Genomic DNA, 17424 nt, shown 5'->3' on the forward strand with positions numbered 1-17424 from the left:
GCTGATGAAAATCTGTCATTTAGCTCCTACTGCACTGAATTCAGTCGCTTTTACTGAAAGTTAGGATGTATTTTGTCTGAAACAAAGTCCTTCAAGACAGAAATGGTTTACTTCATTTCTAGTTGCAGTTTGTTCCTTTACTTCTTGTGGTGTCACAGAACATGCATAGCTGACGCTTGGTTGTCACATAGGAACACGAGATATGAGGAATGTATTTTAACTACTCTGCAGCTGTATTTCAACGCTGTTCTTACTTTGCCATCGCATAGGAGTGATTCCCACTTGTACCCTTGCTTCATCAGCTCTTGCATGACCTTCGTTCTCTTGTTTAGACTGCAGTGCTGCTGCTCTTGCTGCCTTCTCTAGTGGTTGATACAGGTAGAAACCCCGAACAGGAGCCTCAAACCTACCCTTTCCTTCCTTGAAGTTCGTTCCTCCTGTGCTTGTAGATGTGAGGTAATAGTGGTAAGCTGTTGTGCTGGGCAACCTGCTGCTTGCTACAACAGGGAAAAGTGAAATGTGAAAGTCTGACCTGCTCTTTTTTTAAGCCATACTGCCAAGTCTTACCTGGGACATAAATCTCCAGGTGTGACTGATTTTTTTTTTTTTCTGTGGAAAATTGATTCCTTCAGAGTGATAGGAAGACTAAGTGGGGGACCTCATTAACATTTGTAAGTATCTTAAGTATGGGGTGCAGGGGGAAATGGCCAGCCCCTTTTCAGTGGTTTGTGGAGACAGGACAAGGGGCAATGGCTGCAAGTTGGAGCACAGGAAGTTCCGCACCAACATGCGGAAGAACTTTTTCACAGTGAGGGTAACAGAGCCCTGGGACAGGCTGCCCAGGGAGGTGGTGGAGTCTCCATCTCTGGAGCTATTCAAGACCCATCTGGATGCCTATCTGAGTGGTATGGACCCAATGATCCCTCAAGGTCCCTTCCAACCCCAAAAATTCTGTGTTTCTGTAAGTTTTCTAACTTCCTCCTGAGCATGCATAACGTGTGTTTCTCCTAATGGGTGGTTGTACTGTGGAGTAATACCACTTCAGCATCATCACCTGTGCAGCAGCACTGCTGTGTTAAGAGCTGGAACACATTGAAGACAGTCTGAAGTGGAGCACCCATTTGGCTGCCAGCAGTTTGCAGCTTCTTGAAACAGGAAGCCCAGGAGAACCTGCTTTTCCTCATTTCTTTGCGAAGGAGGCTGCATACCATTTTACTTGTTTGCTTATGGTCAGGATTAATAGACTCAAGTACCTCTGTATCACTGCCAAAAAAGTCCTGGAAAATGTGGTAAAGATGCCTAACTGGTTCCAGACAGAACCCACCTGGCTTTTATTGCCGCCTTGTAAATGATCTCAAAGAATATTTCCTCTCTAAAAATCCTGACCTATGTGACAGCAGCTCAAGGACACCCTTCAGTATTTATCCAGAGGAAGCTGCAAGTAAAAGGGAAAAAAGTTCCACATCACTTGCAAAATTAAGAAAGTGGGAAAGACAATCTTTCCCATTTTCATTAGAAGTGAATGAACTGTACAAAATAAAGTGAACACATCATAGAGAAGTTTACTTTTATTTTAAAATGCTTATCTAAAATGGATCAGGCTTAGTTTTTTAAAAAAACATCAAGGACAAGTGTTAATTTAACCCCAAGATGATTACAGCAAAGCAGCTTTCCCTGCCTCACACAACTAAAACTTCTAGTGATATGCACTACTACCTAGATAAATCACAGTTCCAAACGAGTCTCGTTCAACTAAACATCTACATAGCATTTTAAAATCAAATGACAGACATAGCCCTCTTATCTGCTAGAGCTCTGCTGTTTCTGTAGCATTCGAAGCCACTGAGAGCAAGACTGCATTCCTTTATGCTTCTAAACACTGCTTTTGCACAGGTTTTTGGATCCCCTTGTCAAGAGGTGTAACAAGTGAGCCTTGTACAGAGGTGGTCTGGTTTATAGAGAGGATGCCTAGCTGGCTAGTGAGAAGCCCAGTCAGGTTTGCATACTATACAGGAATATCTTAAAAGAATTCTCTGGCAGTATGTTAGTTACCTTAAGCATCTTGTTTGGGATTTTACCAGCATCAAGTCAAAGCCATTTCTTCTATTTGAATTGTGTTTAACTGTACTGTCAGAATATATGCTTTTTGAACAATCAATAAATTCACAATTAACTTTGTGTCAGTTATGTAATTGTTTAGAGTAAATCATAAAAAAGTGCCCCTTTTACTCTGAATAAGGGCAAACATTTTGATACTGAAATATGCTGTTATTTGGAAAAAAAAACCAATCCCCAAACCCAAATCCTTGATAGCTCCGCTTTCCCATGCTCGTACTGCCCTTGCTCTCCTGCTTACAAGCAGTTGAGTGCCCTGCTGTATTGCCTGTAGTAGCCCAGACCAGTTAAGTCCAACTTAAACAGTGAACAAAACCTGAATAACAAAGAACTCTGATGGAAGTTAGTGCTTGTCTTAGGAGAATTCAAGTTAAACGTGGCAAGTCTGTCAGTAACCTGTTAACCTAAAACACAGCATCTGCCCTGAGCTCTGCCCCTTGGTCGGTGACAACTCATTCTGCTTTCCACCAGAAAAGAACCAACCTTCCACTTGCACATTCAGGCATCTTTTAACGTACAGGAGTTGTAAACATGAGGAATGATGCCTCATAGAAGTAGTTCCAAAATTAAGTGTGCCAAGAGGAAGCCAAGACAGATTGTAGCTTTCTGAAATGGAACCAGCAGCTAGAAAGTTAACCACATCTGTCTGCTCCTGTGCTGTCTGGACGAAGGTCAGTTCACGCTTGTGTGGACTGCTCCTCACCCAGGTGTCAGTCTTGAGACCAGACAGAACCGCAGCCTCAGAAACAGCTGGCTGCACACCGTGCAGGCAGCACACCGTGCAGGCAGCACACCGTGCATGCTGCGCTGCAGTTAAGGGTGTCTTAGAGGGCATCTCCAGGTGAGAAAGCGCAAATGGGTTTCTAGTTCACATTCAACAAGTTACAGCGGGGCCAAAGACCACAGGACACTTCACACTGCGATACGCTGTGCATGAACACGGGACTTCACAACACCTGCAGCTTCACTGAGCTGTCTGCTAAATGCATAGTCTGATTTACCCCCCAGGAGTCCGGCAGAGATCATGAGTCACTTGGAAGGGCTGAGATCACTGTTCATTGAGGCAAGTGTTTGCCTTTCCCCTTCCTGGCAGAAGATGGTGACTGGGTGGAGTAACGGGCAGTCAGTAGCACACCATTTCGGGTGGGTTTTGTCAGTGTGGAGTTCAGGAGTTGGAATTTTTACACTCTGCACTTGTGCAAGTGAATGGTAACAGAACCACGCTGCAGCACTCATCGTGTGAGCAGGAGTGCAACAGCGCTTCCAGAGAAACCACCCTGCTCTCCTGCCAATGGCTCAGTCAGAATCTCCGGTGGAATCTCTTTATTTATTTTTTCTTTTAAGCTACAATCCACTGACCCAACCAGGACAGTGTTCCAGCCTGGCTACAGATGTGTAAGCTAGAAGTTTCACTTAGGAGGCCCAGGACAATACACTGCATAGTATGTGAGGGCTACAGTCATACTTTCTGACTATATACTGCAGTAGGAAGGTGCCGGAATAGGCACAAAGGTAGCCTTGTGGCACGGGCCATTTTTCACCCCTCCCACATTGAGTCAAAGCTAAGTTAGCTCCTCTTAAACCTCAGCTGGGGATCTCTCTACACTGCTCACGGCGGAGATCTGTCCGTGGCAGAGGACTTGTTCTCATCTACACACATTCCATAGTATGACTCTACAAGTTAGCTGACTTCAAAGTTACTACACTTACTGCTAGCTGGTTTCAACTTTGTAATTGGTAGGAAGGAAAGAATCATTGCAGAGGTCAACCCGCTGTAAAACAAGCTTCCGGAGATTTAAGATAACTTTCTTTTCACCACTGAAACAGTACTAAAACTTCACAAGAAAATACTACTTCATTTGGGCCCTTATTGAAGCCTTGAGAAGATAATCAAAACATCATCAGATCACTTCGCTCTCGTCCTTGCTGTGTTTATAAGGAGAGGTGACTGAGTTGCACCATGGACCTCCTTTTTCTCACAACCGCTGTCGCTCTTCCCCTTGCTCATCAGGTAAGTGGTTCTTCGTATCTTCAGGGTTTTGAACTAATTGGGAAAACAAGAAGAAAGTACAGAAATTTCTTTTAAGAGGCAGAAGGGGTAGTTCTCCATCAAGGAAACGCTCCAGAGCACAGCAGGACAAATTCTGGAAGGACTGTTAAGTACTGCACAGTACAGTAACCCTGCCTGCCATCCCTCCCCGTGACGTGTTCAACAGCAGCTTCAGTGATGCTGCACAGAGAACAGGTCACACTGTCAGCGTGAGGGACAGACCAGAGAGCAAGCAGGCTGGGAGCTGTACCTGCTACAGGACACCGTTCAAAATACCATCTTTAAGGTTTTTAACATCTGGTACTTAAGTTAAAACTTTTTTTTTCTTTGGGGGTTACCATTTTCAATCCCTGCAAGGGCTGCTTGCTTGTCTGTTTCCGATTCAGCTTCATTCTCATCCAGATTGTAATCGACATCTTTGTCCTTGTTCAGTGCTTCATGTTCCTGTTTGTCTGGAAAATCGTTAAACTAATTACTTCTATGCTATACCATAAAGTCATCTACACAACAGTTACTGTAACAATCTTACACACAATTTACATGGCTGCTGAAGGAACTGCTGTTCAGAGTAGGTTTCTGTATTACTTTTCCTTTTGAGCCGTTAAATTTCAGAGTAGCTTTTGCTGTGAGCCCTGTCTAAAGAACTAAATAAAAGGATCTTTTGGGATCTGGAAAGTTAATAGAATTAAGTCAGCACTCAGATGGACAGAAAGGGAACACAGACAATTTCAGAGTCTATCAAAGGACAGCCTAACGAACAAGTCGTGAAGCCGGCGCTGAAGACCTGACCACCTGCAAAGCATCCACAGTCAGTACGTCTCTCCCCATGGGTGCTGTGGACAGTTGGCATCCTTTCCCAAGGCAACGTGTTCTTGCAAAGCCTTAATGCCAAAAAGCCCTGGGGCTGATTTCCCCCGGTGCTTTGCACAGCCCGTGGAGATGGGAAAGGCTGCTGCGCAAGAACCTGGCCTGGGAGCTCCACGCTGCAGAAACAAGCTGCTGTGTGTGGCCTGACCAGCCAGCCGTTACGATTCCTCACGCCGGGTGCAGCCAGCCGCCGCCAGCGCCGCAGAAATCACGCCCCACTCCACACGGCTGCTTCCTTACTGTCCTCAGCGCGCGACATGTTACCTACCAGGCCTGCCAGGGAGCGAGTCATCCTGCTTAGCGTCGTAATTTAGGAGCTGCTCCCTCTCAATTTCCTCACTGGCAGCCTGCTCTGCTGCTGGCTGTAACACATCTTGTCCCGCTGCAAGTTTTCCATCTTGAGGTGGGTTCAGCTCCTTCTCCGACCCGGGCAGCATTGCAGGAGCCTTGGGTAAATCCTGCGGGTTTTTCAGTTCCCCAGAGAGCTTCTCTTCTGCCTTAGGCTCCTGTTTTCTGTTGTCAGCTGGGCTGTTTATTCTTTCTGTAAAGAACAGAAGTGATTCTGAGTAATAAAAGCTAATGCCTTTTGGTGGTGGGACATGTTGAAGACCTTTAGTAAGTACTGCTTTATCATTAAATTCTTGGTTTTTTCCTTGGGAAGAGTCTCTTTCAACCACATCAGTTCCAGAGACAAAGAAGACAACCCATGTCTTTCCTACTGGGAACAGCGGAAGGATGAGACCACGTAGAGTCCACTGTGGCATTGTTTACTGTCAGATTCATGCTTCTACCTACTTCAAACGTGCAGTTAATAAATTGGGCAGGTACAACAGCAATGTGAACAATTCTCTGTGCTGCACTGTGTTACTAGAACACTGATATGGTGTTCAAAAGTAGCTCAGGACAAAGTGGTCATGGGCAGATTTGCAAGTAAAGTGTTTTCAAATATCAAGGGAAGTGCAGGACAGCTATTACTTCTAACAGACACTACCGTACCTTTTTAGTTAAAATGCAGATACACAGGAAAAAAGAGCGTGATAAAATTTGCCAGAATAAGCTGTATATATATAGATACTGTCTTCAGTTGCTAGCTTTCTAAAATGAGAGTTGTGTACTCCCAAGACTGTAATTGAAGATAGCCTAAAGGAGTAATTAAATTTGTATCGCACAGAGTACTACCCGAGACTGACAGAGTAGGATACATCCACTCACTGACAGTTTCTGTGCCAACCACAACCATGCAGGGAACTCATCCGACCTCCCGCGTATCCTTTCCCCGACTTGCATTTTGCTGAGTGACAGCACGAGGGAGCCATGGATGGGGGGTGGGGTGTGGGGTGTGTGTGGGGTGTGTGCGTGTGGGTGCGTGTGGGTGTTCAAAGCCTCGCTGTCAGCGAGGTGTGGTAACTCGCCGTGGGGTGACTGGTAGCAGGCTAGATGCATCAAACTTACTAAGAAAGTAAACTTTAAACACGCTTGAAAAACCACTGTTTCCAAAGGCAGGGTATCTTCTCCATGCTAAATGAGGAATTTATTTGTGAACATTTGTATTTTCCTTTATATGCAGTGTGCCCGTGGCAACAAAAGCGAACCAGAAGGAATGCTAGTGATACTAAAAGGTTGAATAGATCCTATACCTCTCCAGCTGGAAAACATCATTATAGTTCAGCCTACTGCTGTCACTTCTTCCATCTTAATCTTGTGTACAAAAATGTTTTTTACATGTTCAATTAAATCACAGATGTTCATAACTGGTTGTTAGGACAACACTGGTTTCTAGCTCACCTTTATCTTGCAACGAGTCTGCCTTTTTTACTGTGGGCACTGCTTTAGGTACATCTTCATTGTGCTTCTGCTGCTCCAAGTCAGCCTGCTTGAACTCACTTTGCTTCGAGGCTTGCAGCTGAGTATAAACCTGTAAGTGAATGAATGCAGGTAAGCGTTGGCTGGGTTTGGAAAAGGAAATGGAAGTTAGGCAATTCAGTTTGGGAGGCAGGGGGGAAGTCCTAGCATACTAAAATACCTGGACTGAATTTTTTGTTGGTGATGGAAGTACCACACAAACCTGGTGTTTGTATCTAGCAGCAGAACACACCGGTAGAGTTCAAGGCACTGTCTTTAATTGCAGCCAACCGTGAAGTTATGTTTCATGGTTAATGTTTCTTGTGAAACACTGTTATTCTCTGAGAGCCACAGAACTGTGACACCACACTTTCACCCACTGCTGCCCCGGTACCTGTCAGAGTCAGCAGAGCAAAAAAATCCAGGTGGCATTAGCTACTCACTAGTAGACTGTAGGGGTGGGCAGGTTAGCTGACTTCAGGCACAGTAAGGCTTAAGGAAGCCTGTACAGAACTGCTCTAAAACTACATTGAATGCAAAATTAAGAGACAAAAAGAATAAAATCAACCAGCTAGACAACAGTTACCGGTCTAACATCGTGGAGCTTGCTTAAGAATGTATTAAATCCCAGTACTAAACTGCTCTCAGCATCTGACCCATCTAACTGAATGGTGTAGATGCACAACACATTGAAGATCCTCCAATTTAGCAACTAAAATTCTATATGAGCAACGCTTTCCCATATTAGCATGTAATTAGCTGAGAGCTACGTCAACCAAGTTCCCACAAACACTGAACATGAAATACGCCCAGAGCCTCTCCTGCACTCTATCAGCGCCGGTGCGAGAAACCAGATTCCAATCAAACTCTTCCGTGGGAGTTCCTCTGTTGGGGTTTGGTTTGGTTTATTAAAAAAAATAAAATAATCAGAAGATGCAGAGAAAGAACAAGCATACAGGTGTGCTCAGTTAAACCATGGTCTCCACCAGGTGGAGAGCTTCCCCCTACAAAACTGGGGCAACCCCGTTGCAGGGTCTGCCTAGGGATGCTGCAGTTCAGGTCTCTGGCTGCAGGGAATGCCTGAGTCTGCTGCTGCCAGGGAAAAGAGGTAAATACCTCATCTGTGTGAGGTGCGAGCAAGTGGACAATCTGCTTGGCATGGTGGTTGAACTAAAAGAAGAGGTGGTAAGACAGAGCTATCAGGGACTGTGAGTGGGAGATTGACTGCTGGAGTAGCTCCCTGGCATTCCAGAGGAAAGCGTGCCAGGAAGACACCCCCAACTGATGACGGTCCCCCTGCCCTGTCCTGGTCAGGTAAATGGGAGTGACCCGAACCCTGAGGAGGGCTGGAAGACAGTCCCAGCTCGCCGTTGTAGGCACCCCCCCTGCCTGCCTACCCCACTCCCCCAGGTTTCCCTAAGCAATAGGTTTGGGGTCCTGAAAGTTGAGGAGAAGGTAAGTGAGGAGATAAATGCAGCCCCTCTGCCTCAGAGGAAGAGGGCGCCTAGAGTGAGGCGATCGACTGCACGCCTCGAGACTGCCTCTGTTAGGCAAGAGAGAAGGGTAGTTGTGGTAGGGGATTCCCTCCTCAAGGGGACGGAGGGCCCCATATGTAGACCTGACCCTACACACAGGGAGGTGTGCTGCCTTCCTGGAGCCCGGGTCAGAGACACCACCAGAAGGCTCCCAGGGCTGGTGAGATCCTCTGACTACTACCCATTATTGATAGTTCAAGCAGACAGTGATGCAATCACAAAGTGTAGACTGCATGCTGTCAACAGGGAATTCCGGGACCTAGGGCGCTTTGTTGAGGGAAGGGGAGCTCAAATAATATTTTCCTCTATCCCTACTAGTGGGATGATGGGTTCAGAGCAGGTCAGGAGAACCCAGCAGTTTTTATACCTGGTACTATTCAAATGAACAGGAAACATTATGGTATGGAAAGTCATACTGTCTGTTATGATTGTTTTTAAGACTGTAGCCACCTGTTAGTTCTACGTGGGTCAAGAAAACACTGAAGTTGTCAAAATCTTCACAAAGAAAGAAGTGGTTACATCACTGAGAAGCCAAATCTGCAGAGGATTTGCTGGATATGATCACTCACGTCTGTTTTGAAAACGTTTAAGATCAGTCAAAGCCAGTCAGAGGTAAAGGCCTTGTTGGGTTAACGCCATGAAGTCACACATCAACAAGTAAGGCAGCATTAACTCTTATGAAAGTTTGAGAACCCAAGTGTCATCACAGAGTATTTGGCTAATGCAGTAAGGATGTTCAGGAGAACTTGCATCTTCCACCAGTCACTAAACCAAAACGCTGTACTTCAGCATGCTTCTCGTCTACACGTAACCCGGCCTCTTGAGGTCACCCTCTGCGGTAGAAACCATCAGAAACTGAACATAAGACCATTTTTCACTTCATGCTGGGCATGAATTCTTCTGTTAAAAATACCAAGCCTGCACTTAAAAGATACCTCTTAATTAAACATTCAAAAGCCCTTAAGTTACATTATCTTAAATTTCTAGCTTAGCAATTTTTAACGAGAGTGTCAAGTAAATTAAAAGGGTGCATGGTGAAAGTCTTGAAAGCTGAAGTGGTTGGATGACAATATAACAATTGGAACAGGCTCTATATTCCTTCAACCGAGAAGTATCCATCCTTCCCTAAAACACAGGGCTGTAAGAAAGGGTTATTAACCAACCAACACTCCACTTTCTGTTTTGCTTGAACTCTAACCCTCCCGTTACGTACGCGTGCGCATCCTGCAAACAGGAGCTACTCCAGCCAAAAGCACTGGCTAAAGCCGTGCACGGATTTCCCCAGGGTTGCCCTGTGCTAATGGTAAGTGACTCAGCTTCCCTACAAGCAGAGAGTTGCAATCCCTGGGTAAACAAACTACTGAGGTTAGAAGCTGACATAAGAAACGCTGTCACAGGTACCAGGGAACACAAGCAGAGAAAATTTATTTAGGCTGTAGCTGTATCAGTGGTTATCTCAGCAACATCATCCCATCTGTAGACTGAAAGGAGAACAGAGAACCTGCCCTGCATAACCTGTTGCCTACTTTGAGAATTGCCTCCAGCTATGGGAGTTGTTGCAGGAGACTAGCATTGACCCGCAGAGGGGCTTCAGCCAAACTCCTTGGGTTCCTTCTGGAAGGAATTCCCTTCCAAACTGTAAACACTTGAAACCCAAACAAAACAAACCAAAGCAGCAACAAGTAAAACCAGTCAACCAAAAAAAAACCCACAAAAAAACCCCAACAACACAAAGCAAACAAAAAAGCATCTTGTACAAGTAATGTAAATTAAAATCTGCTGCAAAGCAACACCAGAAATTAAATTGATCACCTCTCTAGTATTGGTCTTCTCCACATCAACTTTCCAGTTGGTATTTGGTATCTTGACAGAAACAAAATGATCTCCAAACTTCAGACTTTCTACTTACTAATTATATTTACTATTCCTACTTATTTAGTTGACACTGTTGATAAAGTTATTGACAAAAAAGAGCTTTCCTTTTTTCTTTGTTTTAAACAGATAACATTCCCTGTCTCTAATGCTTCATTCACCTTGCAGCTCTCACACAATGCAGGTTCCCAACACAAAAGGCCACTCAGACTTGGGCAGTTCTCTCCCCCACTCCTTTACAGAGAGGCCTAGACACAGACTGGAATCATCACCTGAACACCTAGGGGTCTCTGGGAAGATGTTTCAGCCATTTCCCTTTCCAGCTATTTGCAAAACCCAGGTTCATACCTTGTTGTTTAACCCTTTCCACTTCTGAAGTCATCAAATTGTTAGACAAATAGCCACCGAGCAAAGGGCATATACCACCAAGCCCCCCACTGCCTCTGCAATGACAACTGGACACCCAGGTATGGGGGAAAGGCCCCAGTGCAATCCCAGTGGGTAAAAAAATGTAGCTTTTGTCACTGTTGCTGACAGGCTGGGAGAAAGGACTACCTGGGTACCCTCAAGGGAGTTTCCTTCTCGCCCAGAAGATTCACTGCCTGTTTCCAGGCTCACCAGTATCAACCTTAACCAATCATGTCCTATCCCTGTCCAAATCCTGCTTCACTGAAGAAGCATCAGTAATTGATGTGCCAAGACAACAGGATGATCTGAAGTTTCCTTGTCTTCAGGATTCCCTCCTGCCCTCTGCATCCCAGGAAGGGAGTCAGCTGGCATGCAGCCACCCTACACAGCAAGCCTGCCCTACCCTAGGGAACCTTCCCACATCATGTACAGCAACACCTTTTGTGGGTTTTGGCTCAGGATATCCAAAAAACAAACAGCTAAAAAGCTTGATCTTCCCCTCATTCAGGGTGTAAAGGGCTGGAATTAAGAATTCTGTGAAAATTCACAGCTGATGGATAAATTCACAGGGATCCTTCGGCTACAGCACCGTTCACAGGGCTTGGTGTTGCTCTGAAGTGAGTCACAATTTATCTTCAACACACAAAGCAGCTAAGTCGTTTAAAAGAGTGAAAAGGAGTTGGGTACCAAAGCTCAGCTGTGTAAATATGCTTTGATGGGCTCCCCACCACTCCCAGCATCACCTCTCACATTCTGCCCCTCTTAGAACCACGGTGGCCTGGAATCTCCTGCAGCACCTCTGCCTTGTTCTGTCCTTGGAATCACTCCATTTCCCACTGATCAGAAACGTTTGAGAAACATGAAGGAAAGCAGTGCAAAACTTAACCAGATGTGCTGATGTTAACTGGGGATAGCAGAAAGGTTGAAATCCCTTCAAGAATTACAACGAAAAAGATGTTTACAGCATTACCCAAACCATACCTGGCTATTTTTCTTTGTATCTTCTGACAAGTCCTTGTTTTCTTTGATTTGTGCTACGTCACCACCCTTTTTTGTAAGCTCATCTATCCGTTCTTCACATTGTTCTTTTAATTCTTTCATCTGGTTGATGCACTGCGACCTAGAGAAACATCAACAAGCGAGCAATCATTAGCTTTCATCCACAGCCTTCCAAAATGTTCTCTAGTAAAATGATTTAATCCCTTTTTTCCTTCATTTTATCAGTTCCTTAGTTCCATTATCTGTGCTTACATTTGAGAAGCCAGTAGGAAAAAATGGACTGTTAACTTCAAGTCCTAAGGACAAACTTGTAGTGCATGCAGTCCAAGTTTTACTGGAATAGATTGATTTAAAATGCTTTTGTTACACCAGCTCACCAAGCTGCATGATTTTTTTTTTGACTTTACTTATTTCAGTTAAGTCAAAATCCATTCTGATCCCTAAAGCATTTCTAGAACGATAACAGAAATGCATATTTAGATGTTAGTGAGGAAGAGGAAACAGCAAAGTGCTACTTGAAATAAAAAACAGGTAAAAGCCACTGCTAGCAAACCAAACACCCTTCCTCTGCATTTCACCAAAGTGCACTGCTCCAAGCTCTAACACAACTTTTGTTGCAGAAATGGAGTTTATCAGGAGCTATTTTAAGTTCCAAAAGGAGTATTTCCTAAAAATCCAAGTGTTGTGTATCTTTTTTATAGTTTTAATAGTTACACAGTGCCATTACTGCCTGAACCTTCGTGGCACCAGGGGCCTTCTGTTTGCAGTTCTGAGTTCTGCTGCCTGCCATCCCCTTGCAGCTCTGTATCCTCCAGGCAAGCCCCAGGATGTTGTGGCAGTGTTTCTCCTGCAGCTGCCAGGGCAGTGCCTTCCCCTCTGTGACTGCGCTGGGGGTCCTGGGACAGCATCTCAGGAGTACTGTCAAGCTGGGTTTCTCATGGGCAGGAACGATGTCCCTTTCTTCCCCACTATCTTTATAGCCCATTTTGTGACTTTGGGCTTACACTAGAGGAAGGACAAGACCTGGTGCACGGGCAAGGCAGGTAAGCACGACCCTGCAGCACACATGCAGAAGGCTTAGAAACCAGTCAGAACACAAACTCAAGAAGGCTTTGATCACACTGTGAACAGCAACAGGCAGTAGTGGGTTTGAGTGGATCCCGACCAGAACATGCTAGAGGAAGAATCATCCCCAGCTGCAAAGGAGTTTGCTGGAGTTTTTTAACCCTTTTTAGTTTTCTCTCTCTGTCCTTTGTTGCTTGTTTGGTTTGGTTTTTTCTACCCTAAGTTCAATTCTACCATCAGCTACAGAGCCTGCAAACACATCTTTTTCTGCATGCAAAACCTCCCTCAGCGTCCTGTGGACAAGAACATGGTGACCATACTGCAAATTTTACTTCCTCATCCCTAAGACAGAAGGGGGATGAATTTCTGAAGCCGTCTCTGGCACAGTCTTAATCCTCCTTGGGTAAGAGCAGCTGGTTCAGACAGGCGTGTTCCAGTTTCTCCAGATACAAACAAGCTACTACCTAATCAAGAGGAGTCCTCAGGGTAGGTGCCCTCTACAGCAACAAATCATTTGTTTTTATTGCACTTTCATCCTTCTCCATCCTTCCTTTTTTAAAAGAAAATAAAAAAAATCTGTTCTGTAGTTCACACCCAGGAAGGACAAGGATTGGTAAACAGGTATGCTACGAACTGGCAAATTCATTACCTTTGTTACAATCTCTGCTTGACTAGGCATATAATGAAGTCTGATTTTGCTAATGCTACTAATATATGGAAAAATCATCAAAATAAGCACTGCTTTGTAAGACTGTGAACATGAGAGACAATAAAACAACATAGGTTTGAGTTATGCACACACTCACTAATTCTTAGGAAATAAAAAGCAGTCAGAACTGCCTGCACCTCAGTTTGCACGCTTGAGAAAGATGCAGAGGTTGGAGTTAGAGCAGCCTTTCATACATGGTATTTCTTCACAACACTGTACATGAAAATTAAATTCATTTAACATGAGACAAACCCTCGCTTTTTATCTATTCTGTGAAGAAATCCCCTTATTGCAAAACACATTTCTAGAGATTTGAATACTCATGCATACAACTTGTAAAGCACAAGCACAGCACTAGTTTCACCACCTCATCCCATCCACACGACACACGTCACAGGAGCAAAACCAGTGTTTTAAATTCACTGGCCTGCTTTCTTTCTCACAAGGTTAAATAGGGATCGTTTCTGTGGCAAAGAGCTCTCCTGCGCACACACAAGAGAGACCAAATCAACCCCCTCAGCTGCTATCAGGCCCACCACAGGAGTCATCAGCTCATCCAAGGCCCGCCTCCATGAGCCCGAGGCACAATGGCAGCAGGGAGCCTAAACTATGGCCTCAGAAGGGACACCCTATCCAGAGCACATCGCAGCCCCAGGCCTGCCTGACATCAGGCTCAGCCCCCATGTGCAGGCATGGACACCATCAAAATCAATCAACAGGTGTCATGGTTTTGCCCCAGCCAGCAGCTGAGCCCCACACAGGCACTCAATCACTTCTTGTGCACCCCCAGCCTCCTCGCTGGTGGGGTGGGGTGAGAAGCCGGAAAAGGCCTTGGCTCTGTGCAAGCACCGCTCAGCAGTAACGAAAACATCTCTGTGTTACCAGCACCAATCCAAAACATAGCCACATCCCAGCGACTCTGGAAAACTGACTATCCCAGCAAAAAGCAGCACTATAGCACCAAGGTTTTTCCTGCCCAAGGTGGGAGACACATTATGGGATGCAGGGGTAGAACATGTCAGGGCTGCATCTGACCTGTTATGGGACCAAAGGCAGGGAACAGGCTGGATCTCTAGTACGAACAAGCATGAGAAAAGAGAAAGGTATGGGGATGAACAGACTTGGTTACACATAAACACGCTGCTGGTCAGTGCACTCGTCCGGCCTTTGCCTGCACCTCATCAATGCACTCTGTCCCGTTTCTTATTAAATGCCTTTTAAACTCTTCCCTGTGTGAGGGACTCTCTGTTCAGTGTACGTGCAGGGGTGTGAGTGCAGCAGCTGGAGTCGCATCGGGGCGGTGCAGGGAGTAGGGCCAGGCCGTACGTAGCTACACAAGCGTATTTTGCAGGAGCAGGCCTCCGCCCTCAGGGGAGCGCGGTGAGGCGACTGGAGGTGGCGCGCTTGTGCAAATGCTTCATCAGACCACCTTAACCCCCACCCCTGACCACGTACAGGCGTGTCTGCATGCATGGGAATGCACATACAGCCTCTCCTCTCCTGGGCTGCTGGATTTGATGTCCCTGCCCCCACCATGAGAAACAGAGCACTTTTCACTCATGGAGCAAGTGTCACCATCAGTTCCTTTCACCCCTGCTAAAAATGGTTATGGCTGCACTCACACTCTTACACTTGTGAGGGCTGCCAATACCAAACTGTTCATCAGACTTTTTACAGGCAGCAACATTTCCAAAGCAGGGCTACGTAACAAATACTCCTGGGAATCAAAATGCATCTGAATAGAGAAATAGCCTCAAAAGATCAGTCCAGAGGCTTCCATTTCTCCGCGGCTGCTGCATGAGAGAAGGGTCAGTGCTGCCCACTCAGTCACCACTGAACAAGCCCTAGTACAGGCAGATAGCACTGGGCACAGTGTGCACCAAGTGTGTACCACCTCAGTAAGTTGACTGCTGAGGGACAGGTACTCCTTTTTGCACACATGAAGTTCACATAATGCCTGCTGACGTATGGATGGAAAACACTAAATCTGCTCAGAAAAACCCCAAGCCACCACCACTCCCTGACTCCCCCCCCCCAAAAAAAAAAAAAACAATCAACCCCCAAAAAAACTCATGCCAAACCACAAAGAAACACTAAGATGAAACTTCAGGATTTATGCATGACAAGAATGAGGTTTGTGCGGTCTAAATAAACAACATTTTTTCTTACGCACTTCACATGCACAGCTGATTTTATCATTGTCTTCCCCAGTGCACTATCCAGTTCTTCAAAAAGTTATTTACAATGTCTGCACTTAAAAAAGGGCATTTTACTTCTGTCATCTTTTTAAAACATTTTCAATTACACAGTAATACATTCTCTTTGTTTTTCTTCTGGGCAAAGTGTACCTGATGTTTGATAAGGTGAAAAACCTTCATCTAAGCAACTCCAAGTCAAAGGAAGAAACACTGGCATAGCACAAAAGCAGGCCTAATGCGCTCTCCTGCTAGTGTTAAATAAAGATGAATAGACAAACAACATGTTGGTTTAATCCTAATATTGAGGGAAGACAGACTGAAAGTAGGACTTCCAGTCTTTCTAATACTTGTTTTTCAATGCTTGCAATCATGTCAGGAAAAGGGTTTTTGAAGCATTTGCTAAGACTGTATTAAGCCAGCATTTAGTAACCACAAAGAGACTGTATGGCACCAAGTGTATGGTCCCTCAACTACCAGAATGTAATGCAAAATTGTTAATGTAACTTACTACAACAGTGAAATAATCATGTTCCAACTGCCCCAAACCCACAGTACACAAGCAGCAACATTTAAAAATACTTTTAATCCCCCTAGAATTGCATGAATGCATCAGGGTGTCCAAGCTATAAATAACTCTGTAAAAATCTGAGTGCAAAGTTTGATTTCCTCATTTGAATAGCTACCCCCCCCAAAAAAAAATAAAATCCAGAAATAGAAAATTAACATTAAAGTGTTATTCACCAAAGCTGGTAAAGAAGTGTAGCTCCTTGACTGAGGTAACTGCTTTTATGGCACACCTGATGAAAGCCTGCAGGAAATAGTACACCTGCCTCAGGACCAACTGGAGTCAGGCCAGCGAGCACATGTCTGAATTACCAAGACTGTCCCTACATCTATCCTGACATAAGCAAACCCATCTTCATCTTCACCACTATAACTTGTTCAGCTCTTCAACCTGAGCCAGCCTTGACCCTGGAGCTCTACCCTCCAGATTCGACTTTCTTCAGCCAAGTGAAGAGAGATTCTTTACAGTACACTCCCACAAGCAGGGATGCTCTCTCTGCAATATTTTATCAGTCTTCCCTCAATATTAGGATCAAACCAACATGACAATTCAGTGGGAAATCTCAACAAGAAACACAGCTAGGCATGAGCCGTAATGCTGAACACCTGGCTTTGACCATAACTGACCAGAAATTTCATGAGACCTATGGCAGCTCAAAGAGGTACAGCTTCTCATCACATACTCCCATATCCTATTTCTTAAGGCTTCTTTAGAGTTTAGCCTCTTTGTGTTTCAGTATCTCCTCCACATGTTAATGAGAATATTGCTTTCTCCTCCTGCAACAGGATAAGCATCAAGAACTGTGGAAGAAGTCTGTGGATACCGAGAAGCCAAGTGTTGCAAGGCCTATGCTCTTCTCCAACTGTGAGCGATTTCAGAAAATGTGTAAGGTGCTACCTGCTCCTTTAAACTGCACATTTACTAGCAGTGCTACAGCTATCAAGAATACTCTGCATTGTAAGCAAGTCGCCTACAACTCCGTAAGGCATCATTCAGAAAGAACATACTTACAAGTCATATGAGAACTTCTTCTGAAGGTTAGTCTGGTTCTTCTGAAACCAGTAAACATCCAGCTGTAGCTTTCCATATTCTGTCTGTAACTCTTTCAAGTGTTCTTGAAACCAAAGCAGGATTAAAATACATAGTAAAATACAAACACAAATACCTACATGTGTTACAGCAAAGTGTCAAGCGACCAA

The 17424-nt window shown here is 44.9% G+C and overlaps 1 protein-coding gene across 2 annotated transcripts in view; it reads right to left on the reverse strand.

The window, feature by feature from the left end:
- Positions 1-1553: 1553 nt before the first annotated feature.
- The window catches only part of GOLM1 (golgi membrane protein 1), a 34770-nt gene continuing 18899 nt past the window's right edge, over positions 1554-17424 (reverse strand). For both annotated transcript variants that reach the window (XM_084278661.1, XM_084278662.1), the window contains exons 5-10: positions 17237-17339; positions 11671-11809; positions 6818-6947; positions 5301-5573; positions 4504-4617; positions 1554-4159 (exon numbers count right to left, since the gene is read on the reverse strand). In XM_084278661.1, the coding sequence (XP_084134787.1) occupies positions 4092-4159; positions 4504-4617; positions 5301-5573; positions 6818-6947; positions 11671-11809; positions 17237-17339 (827 nt within the window). In that variant the 3' untranslated portion in view covers positions 1554-4091. The remainder of the gene's footprint in view (positions 4160-4503; positions 4618-5300; positions 5574-6817; positions 6948-11670; positions 11810-17236; positions 17340-17424) is intronic.

The sequence above is a fragment of the Gallinula chloropus genome (genome assembly GCF_964237585.1).
Source record: "Gallinula chloropus genome assembly, chromosome: Z".
NCBI lineage: Eukaryota > Metazoa > Chordata > Aves > Gruiformes > Rallidae > Gallinula > Gallinula chloropus.